The sequence below is a fragment of the Gymnoscopelus microlampas genome (genome assembly GCF_963454915.1).
Source record: "Gymnoscopelus microlampas genome assembly, chromosome: 13".
Taxonomy (NCBI): Eukaryota; Metazoa; Chordata; class Actinopteri; order Myctophiformes; family Myctophidae; genus Gymnoscopelus; species Gymnoscopelus microlampas.
This window is the reverse complement of record NC_139950.1, coordinates 902,501-912,500: the sequence shown is the minus strand read 5'-3', so window position 1 is coordinate 912,500 and position 10,000 is coordinate 902,501. Positions and strand designations below refer to the sequence as shown.

General features: G+C 42.0%; 1 protein-coding gene across 1 annotated transcript in view; it reads left to right on the top strand.

Annotated features, from left to right (window-relative positions):
• The window catches only part of LOC311058114 (uncharacterized protein), a gene marked incomplete at its 3' end in the record, with an annotated part of 223,736 nt that overhangs the window by 1,343 nt on the left and 212,393 nt on the right, over positions 1 to 10,000 (top strand). Inside the window, exons 2-3 of the mRNA XM_084075420.1 lie at positions 203 to 328; positions 778 to 903. Of these exons, the coding sequence (XP_083931546.1) occupies positions 203 to 328; positions 778 to 903 (252 nt within the window). The remainder of the gene's footprint in view (positions 1 to 202; positions 329 to 777; positions 904 to 10,000) is intronic.

Sequence of the window (10,000 nt, the reverse complement as noted above, 5' to 3'; positions counted from 1 at the left end):
AGCCTTCATTAGTATCATTGGTAACACCTGTGAAGGAAGTCATAATATGGCTGCTGTGCATAGAGCCTATAGCAGGCCATCACAGAGCAAATAGCATATTTTATTTTGTTCATATCGCCCAGTCCTACCTGATTCCGACAATATTTATTTTGCCTTTGCTTTGAGTAACACGACATTGAATAAGACACAATGGCATTCACAGCATCATCCAGGAGACTCAAGGGGAGACAGCAGAGCTGCCTGCCAGCAGTGATGTGGCTGTGGACAGTGCGCCCTCTATGGTTCCACATGGTAACGCCAAAACAACCACCGGAACTCAAGAGAGCAGGTTGGAGCTTAATATGTTTCTTTTTTCTATCCCACATAATTTACTTGGTATTTAGATACATATCAGTGTAAATTAGAGTGAATGATGAATCTCCATTTTAACTGAACCCATTTAGACCGAGAACCCCTAAGTAACTATACCTTTCAATCCGGCAACCCCTTTTGGGTAGTTTTTGCTATGTACAGCAGTGGTTTTCAACCCTTTTCATTTCAAGGTCCATTATTTATTCGGCATTTGTGCCACGGAACCACCATTTGATGATATTTAGACTCTCAGTATTTTGTTATCATTGGATGAGATTTTGTCCACAATTCCATGCTGTATTGATGTGGTAGGCCTACTACCATAGAGGAATAATGATTTAATTAAGTAGCCCAATGCAGATGTTTAACAATAATTGAACTCTTGAGAGCGTAAAATGAATCCATCGTGCATCTGTTTGGTTTCAGTTTGCATCAGAGAGGTTCAGCTAGATGCAGGTCTCCTGCACCTAGCTATGAGTCCATGAAAAGTGACCGGTCCATGGGTCTACCTTACAACTTCAAAGGAGATGTCCCTCATCCAGACGACTCATGGTGAGAAACAAAAAAATCCCTCAGGTTGTAGAAACTACACTACAAATGCAAATCAAAACTACTTCCTTCGGAGCCTGTCAGTATGGATTACAGGGAATATTTAATTGAGTCCCTCAATTTTAACTATTACATTAATGTAATCAGCAATGTGGAAACAAATGTCTCGTAGGCCTAAGCGTCATACATTGTTGTATAATGTGAAAGCAGTGCTATGTTTATGTGACAGTGCAATAACATGAGTGATGAATAATCGTGATAATCATGACGGAAAATAATCAATCAATCAAGCTTCACATATACAGCACAATTCAGACAAGTGCAGTTCAATGCGCTTGACATGAAAAGGAAACTTTTTAAATAAATAACTAGCAAACAAAACATAAAAATGTAATGCATACAAATACATAAAATGCATTAAAAATGGACTGGAACAATTAAAAGTAGGAAGAGAAATGCAGCTATCTAAGTAAAAGCAATGCTAAAAAGATGTGTCTTAAGATTTCTTGGCCATGGTGTCCATTGAGTTCAAGCTATATGCATTATACTCATATTGTTCATTACATAATAATAATAAGGGTAATAATAATAATAATAATAATAATAATAATAATAATAATAATAATAATAATAATAATAATAATAATAATAATAATAATTATTATTATTATTATTACCCTTATTATTATTATTATTATTACCATTATTATTATTATTTTATCTAAACACCTCTGAGCTCTGATTTACGAGTCAATTTCAACTTCTAATTTGTATTTCGATTCACCCCCAGCATTCCTTTCATGTTCCTTCTTCAGTCAGTGAACAGTTTTGTCTTTTTTGTTTTACAACATGAAAAGGGATCAAATGTAACAGAATGTAGAATATTACAAACAGTGTTGGGTAAAGTTACTTTTTAAAAGTAACTCCTTACGTTAAAGAATTACTGCCATTAAAAAAAGTATTCTGTTACATTACAGGGTTACTTTCTGAGAAAAGTGACTCTCTAGATTACTTTTGCGTTACTGATAGTTGGGTCACAAAGTGAGGTTCTGTGACCATCCTTTGGCAAGGATGTTTTGACGATTGATTTGACCTCTATGGACCCTTTAGAAAAGATTTAGCCCCCAGGTCCCTCCCAAAAATCCCGGCATTTTTTGCTAGACAGCCAAATTCAAAATGGCGCCCGGCGCCATCTCTAAAAATTTACTTTTGATCTGGATGACCTAGAATCATGTATGAAGGCACTTTTCCATACAAGTCAACCATTAGGATTCCAAATCTGACACAATTTTAATTGTAAGACCTCGTTTTGACTCCGAAATTCAAGATGGCCGACATCCAGTATAGTAAAAACATATACCCAGGGGGCAAAGGGGGGTATGCTGCATTTGCCCTGCTATAAAAGGTTGGCCACCAGAAATAATATCTATGACCCAGTAGGATCACAACCTATATGGACAACCCGGTCAATTTTTTGCTGGAAATCCAATATGGCCGCCTCAATATTGGCCCCTATCAGTACCCAGGGGCAAAGGGGGGTATGCTGCATTTGCCCTGCCATAAAAGGTTGACCACCAGAAATAATATCTATGACCCAGTAGGATCACAACCTATATGGACAACCCGGTCAACTTGCTGCTGGAAATCCAATATGGCCGCCTCAATATTGGCCCCTATCAGAAAATAGATTTGGCAATAACTTTTGAACCAGATGGGCTAGAAATAAAAACTTGGTGTTTATTTCATGGTTTCAGAGCATGAGAAACTCAATGGAATACTTATCTTTATGATTGGTGTGTCTGGACACGAACATTAGTTTTACTATGACTTTTACAGTGACAGCTGACTGTTATGGCAAAAAGTCTGCTTTTTAAGCAATATGAACACATTTGGTCAGTTTGAGCTTTAATTTATATGTTGTCAATATGGCAGATCCACACCGTGAGTCTGGTCAGAGTCGTGTAATCCAGGATGTAGAGATGGTAGTCAAGGTCATGGCAGCAGTGGAGACTAACCCATTTTCAGTGAGCACATCATCCATGATCAACATATCTACAGGACAGTGTGCTGATTCCACAGTCAAGGACGACTTGATGAGTGTGAAAGAACTGGGTCTGAAGGCATTGTGTGAGTCACTGTCCAGTGAACAGAAGAAGACAAGCATAATGAAGCTTAACACTTTCCACACTCAAAACACAAAATCTAAAACATCTAAGGGGAAAACCTCAGCACCTGGCAAGAGCAATGAAATTACTGCCCTCCTGCGCATGACCCAAATCATAGCCAGTGGTGGAGAACTCAACCTTGTTGACTTTATAGGCAACCACGAGTGCAGTGACTTCCCCCCTTCCCTCTTCCAGGAAGATGGCAGGATGAGAACAGGTACCAAGGCAAGCCTTGTGAAGGTCCTGAAAGAGGAGACCAAAGTTGCATGCATCTCTGACCTGCCTACAGAAGACAGAAAAACAGCAGTAGTTATTGATGCCAACAATCGCTGAACGATACCAACGTCTGCTGTTGAATGATGTGCCTGCTGGCACAGAGATCATTCACTTCTGTTTGGACCGGTACAGCGGACCTAGTCTTAAGACAGCTGAACAAGAACACAGATATGCTCGACCAAAACCTACCAAAGAATATGAAGTCAGTATGCATTACACAGTTCCAGATCCTCAGGAGTTTTTTGCTGTGTCAGCTAACAAGGCAAACCTATTGAGTTTCCTCTGTGACGAATGGTGTGAAATTGAGAAACTTAAGTTGGCCCTTGGTCCGACACATCTTTACCTGGGTGGGGGGTATAAAGAAGAGACAAGGAGTGTGTTGATCAAGGAGGGGTCTATTGAAGATGTCCCTAAAGAAGAGACAAGGAGTGTGTTGATCAAGGAGGGGTCTATTGAAGATGTCCCTGCACTAGAATCCACACAACAGGAGGCTGATACAAGAATAATAATCCACACCCTGTACAGTGTCCAGAATGACAAAGTTGACAGAGTTGTCATCCATGCCAATGATAGCTAGGCAGATACCGGGAATAATCGTTCACTTCCGGATAAAAGCGCCAAAATTGGTACACATACTCCTTGGGTAGTACTGTTTTGATAAAACCCGTTAGCCACCTGAAAATTCAAGATGGCGGCCATTTTTCAAGATGGCCGCCATTGAATATACAGTAATATTACATTTCCCAACAAAATCCCATAGATACAAGCGCCAAAATTGGCAAACATACTCCTTGGGTATTGCTCTTTTGATAAAAACCAAAGATTTTAAGATGGTGGCCATTTTTCAAGATGGCCACCATTGAATATACAGTAATTCGCAGTAATTTCACAATAAAATGTCATAGATATGCACCAAAATTGGCACACACACTCTTTGGGTATTGCTCTTTTGATGAAACCTGTTACCCATGTAAAAATTCAAGATGGCAGCCATTTTTCAAGATGGCCACCATTGTACAGTAGGCTATATACAGTCAAATCACATTTAGAAGTAAAATAGCTTAGAAGCAAGCACCAAAATTGGCTCATATACCATTCTTTTAATAACATATTAGCAGCCACCTAAAAATTCAAGATGGTGGCCCTTTTTCAAGATGGCTGCCATTTAATATACAGTATTGCTACATTTTGCAATAAAATCACATAGATTAGCGCTGAGAGACAAGCGGATCTTGCAAGTGTAGATTACAAGTAGTAATAGCGCCCTGGGATCACCCTTCGTCTAGTCTCTACCCTTCGACCTGTTTGGCTTGGGTAACCCTGCCAGGAGTACAAGACTCCTGCCGACATAGTTCTAGGGGTCATGGACACATGCAAACTGCCCCACCACGTGCTCCTTCAGCGCTGATCGTGTTGGAGGAATGGCTTCATATGGTCTCTGCTTCCGAGCAAACATGTCCAACCTTGCATCATCAACACCTTCAGCTGCGCTTGATCTGTCATACATCATGAGCGAACTCTCTCTCCTCCATCCTGATACTCCTGGACCTGTCTGCAGCGTTCGACACAGTGAACCATCAGATCCTCCTCTCCACCCTTAAGGGGATGGGTGTCTCAGGCTCTGCACTCTCCCTGTTTGCATCCTACCTGACGGGTCGCTCCTACCTGGTGATGCTGAGAGGGTCTGTATCAGAACCACACAGACTCACTACTGGGGTTCCCCAAGGCTCGGTTCTGGGTCCTCTTCTTTTCTCTCTCTACACTACAACTCTTGGTGCTGTCATCCACTCCCATGGCTTTTCCTACCACTGCTATGCCGATGACACCCAGCTGATCCTCTCATTCCCCCCCTCTGACACACAAGTGGAGGCACGCATTGCTGCTTGTCTGGCTGACATCTCGGAGTGGATGTCGACGCACCACCTGAAGCTCAACCTGGACAAGACCGAGCTGATGTTCCTCCCGGGGAAGGGCTGTCCGCACCGAGACATGGCCATCACCATTGATAATGCTGTGGTGACGTCAACTCGGACTGCGAAGAGTCTGGGTGTGACCCTGGACGATCAACTGTCGTTCTCGGCAAACATCGCATCAGTGACACGGTCCTGCAGATTCCTCCTCTACAACATCAGGAGGATTCGCCCCTTCCTCACGGAGAAGGCAGCCCAGGTGCTCATCCAGGCTCTTGTCATCTCCCGCCTGGACTACTGCAACTCCTTCCTGGCTGGTGCTCCGGCATCTGCCATCAGACCTCTGGAGCTTGTTCAGAAAGCTGCAGCTCGTCTGGTGTTCAACCGCCCCAAGTTCTCCCACACAACTATCCTTCTCCGTTCTCTACACTGGCTCCCCGTAGCAGCTCGGATCCAGTTCAAAACCCTGGTGCTAGCCTATAGGGCAGTGAAAGGAACAGCTCCTTCTTACCTCCGGGCTATGGTCGATGCCTACACCCCTGCCCGACCACTTCGGTCTGCCACCTCGGGGCGACTGATTGCCTCGTCACTCAAGGGTCCTTCTGGTCCATCGACACGGTCACGACTTTTTTCTGTTCTGGCCCACAGTGGTGGAATGAACTTCCCACTGATGTCAGGACAGCAGAGTCACTGCCCATCTTTCGCCGCAGGCTGAAAACACTACCCTTCCTCTTTGTCTTGTACAAGAAAATGCTACACATAATAGACTTATAACATAGCATGATCCCCTAATTTAGCAGAAGATTAGGATTCCGGGGCTGATATATGGTACAAGGAAGCCAGTGAAGTCAGTCCATGGGTCCAGATTCAGATTCTACATAGTGAAAAATGTATGATTTGACACCAAGATTACTCAAATAGGACATATTATGGTGATTTTTATTCAGAAATGCATTATTAGTGTATATTCAATGGCGGCCACCTTGCAAAATGGCCGCCATCTTGAATTTTTAGGTGGCTGCTAAAATATTATTAAAAGAATGGTATATGAGCCAATTTTGGTGCTTGCTTCTAAGCTATTTTACTTCTAAATGTGATTTGACTGTATATAGCCTACTGTACAATGGTGGCCATCTTGAAAAATGGCTGCCATCTTGAATTTTTACATGGGTAACAGGTGTCATCAAAAGAGCAATACCCAAAGAGTGTTTGTGCCAATTTTGGTGCATATCTATGACATTTTATTGTGAAATTACTGCGAATTACTGTATATTCAATGGTGGCCATCTTGAAAAATGGCCACCATCTTAAAATCTTTGTTTTTTATCAAAAGAGCAATACCCAAGGAGTATGTTTGCCAATTTTGGCGCTTGTATCTATGGGATTTGTTTGGGGAATGTAATATTACTGTATATTCAATGGCGGCCATCTTGAAAAATGGCCGCCATCTTGAATTTTCAGGTGGCTAACGGATTTTATCAAAACAGTACTACCCAAGGAGTATGTGTACCAATTTTGGCGCTTTTATCCGGAAGTGAACGATTCGCCTGTTTTTCGCCTGTTATCTGCCTAGCTATGACACAGACATCATCATCATGTGCCTTTACTATGCAGCAACCCATCTCAGATGCCTTCCAGAGCTGTGGGTGAGAACAGAGCAAAATTCATACCTTCCTATCCATCAAATGGTATCAGCACTGGGGCTCGCACAGTGTCGTGCCCTGCCCTTTATCCATAGTTTAAGTGGCAGAGATACTGTACCACCAGCTATCCCTTCTTCACTGGGAAGAAGGCATTGGTCAAGGCCAGCATGCGTCTGGATCTTTGCACTTGAGGAGTTTGGTGAAAACTCTTCTGATTCCCTTTCAGATGACGTCATCAATCAGGCACGAGACCTCACAATTGCTGTATATACATCCAAAGCGGACCACCAGGAGGATTTTGACCTGAGTAAGCTTAGAGTGTACAAGTTCCTCAATAATAGATCAACCCTCTTAAAGCTGCTGCCCCCGACAGAGAATGCCTTTGACCTGCACCTGAGAAGAGCTGCTCTAGCAACCACAACAGATAAATGTGCACATATCGCTAAGCCGGATATTCCTTCTTTCACAGAGTATGGATGGTCTCTCAGTGCTAACAATGCAGTCCCCCTTGCATCTACCGAGCCAGCCTGGCCTGTGTCAATGAACAAGGCAATATCATGCAGCTGTATCAAAGGCTGCATGACTGTTCCTGTGCAAAGAAGGCAATTCCATGCTACTTAAGATGCCGTTGCCAGGGACTGGAGACACGATGCAGCAAGATCAGTGCAACACATGACAACAGCAGTGGTGGAAATGGCGTTGCACGCATGGGAACGCCGTTCCCATAGCAACCGTTGCCTGGGAACGGTGAGAACATGTGTGGGAACGCTCTTCAAAGTCTCCCTCAGTGTTCAATTTTTTTTAAATAATCGCTTATGAGGTTTAAAACGATTTATTTGCCGTCATGTCTCTTCTGTGAGTGAGAGATCAGCGGGTGTCAGTCAGTGTCACTGTTGCCAAGTATAGTGACAGAAATGAGCCACCCGACCTACAAAAACAAGCTAATAGCGAGCCAAAAACAAGCCACATTTTGTTCCAGGGAAGTTGCTGGAAATAAGCAGACTTGGCAACGCTGGCTATGAACCCATTGTCTGGGAGTGCGCTCAGCAGCTCATTGGCTCATTACTCATAACACGACCAATGAGAGTTAACGCGTACACGTTGCTAGGATACTGTACATTGTGCCCACACTGTTACCGGCTCGAGAGTATTTCGGACCGCTTGTCTCAAGAGCTATCTGTGCAAAGCTGCAAAGTGTGCATATTTAAGCAAGTATTTTAAAACAGTGAAAGCTACCGAGGAAAAACAGTGATAGACCCCCGCCACGACTCAAACTAACGACCACGTTGTGAATAATTATAAACAAACAACCTGCTGGTGCTTCCAAGTTGGGGGGTAGTTGACCAAAACCGAAGGTACTGAAGAGGAGAATGTTATGGTCATCAGAGATCAGAGGATTTAGCAGCTGCCATTCTGATAATGTTAGGAGCAATGGACCAGGCAAGTGACACTACGAGCAGGTAGGGTCCAACCAAGTGTTTCTAAATGGACTGCAGTCTGCACAGAACCCTATCCATCAGATCCAAAGTATTATTATCATACTCCTATTACAGAGAAGATTTCATACCCCCCACTTTTTGCAAAAAAAAAAAGTTTTAATTGTGTTTAATTGTTTTGATAATAAATCGGTAAAATCAGGCAAAAACAAGAAAGAATTAACATAACCCTAACCCGAATTCTAACCCTAAAACCGAAATAAAGTAACCAAAAACTGGAAAAAAATGAACCCAATCCGCCCAGAACCGCAATAGCCGATCTACAAGCTCAAGTGATGCAACGCGTGTTGATTAGCCATGGACCCCCATCTGAAAATGTTTTGTGCCAGGGACCCCCAGAGAACATTTGTCTTAAAAATTAAAAAGTATAAAAATAATGTTCAAATACTGCACAAAAATAGCAGCTTGCATCACGGGTGAACTGGTTTTAGAGTATTAGGTATTTATTTATTGTACAATATGGTCAAATTGGACAATATATATAGCTCTGTTTTCATCATGTGTATCATGGGTGCAGCCATGGGTGGGCCATGGCCCACCTACATAGAAAGCTGGCCCACCCAATCGATTTAGCAAAATAATATATATATTTTGATTAATTTTAAATGTTTTGATAATAAATTGGTAAAATCAGGCAAAAATAAGAATGAAATAACATAACCCTAACCTAACCCAAACCCTAAAACCAAAATAAAGTTGACAAAAACAGAAATCAAAATCCACCCAAAACCGCAAAATGTTCGCTTCGCGCGCGCGGAACTCATGCACGCGTGCTGCGCGCGCGTGATGAGTCAAGGTAGGGTTCCCAAAGCGAATCCAGGCCATTTCCACCACTGGACAACAGTGACAGTGAATAGCATTGTACCATAGTATCATTGGCTTTAGAAGCAGGCAAGACAGCACATAGAGGTCAAAATGAACCTTTTGTAGGCAACCTCAACTCCGCCTTTACTCTATTTGTCACTAAGTAGTATATCTTTTGTTATGTTACTTGAATGCATACTACTATGTTAATTTGTATAGCCATAAAGTTGAAGTTTTTGCCAAGTCTTGGAGTGTGCATGTGTCTGTTTATATTGTATTTAGTTTATTAAAATGATACATAGATACATTGTGGGCTTTTTCTCCAATTTTCTCTGCAATCATCCCCACAACTATAGATCTATAAATCAATACATCTGAGGGAAAATGTAATACCATACATTATTTATGTATGGTATTACATTTTGCAGCCATATTGACAAAATATAAATTAAAGCTCAAACTGACCAAATGTGTTCATATTGCTTAAAAAGCAGACTTTTTGCCATAACAGTAAGCTTTCACTGTAAAAGTCATTTTCGTGTGGCGTCCATCTTGGAAATATGCAAATTAAAGGTCCAGACACACCCAATCATAAAGATAAGTATTCCGTTGAGTTTCTCATGCTGTGAAACCATGAAATAGACACCAAGTTTTTATTTCTAACCCATCTGGTTCAAAAGTTATTGCTAAAGATATTTTCTGATAGGGGCCAATATTGAGGCGGCCATATTGGATTTCCAGCAGCAAGTTGACCGGGTTGTCCATATAGGTTGTGATCCTACTGGGTCATAGATATTATTTCTGGT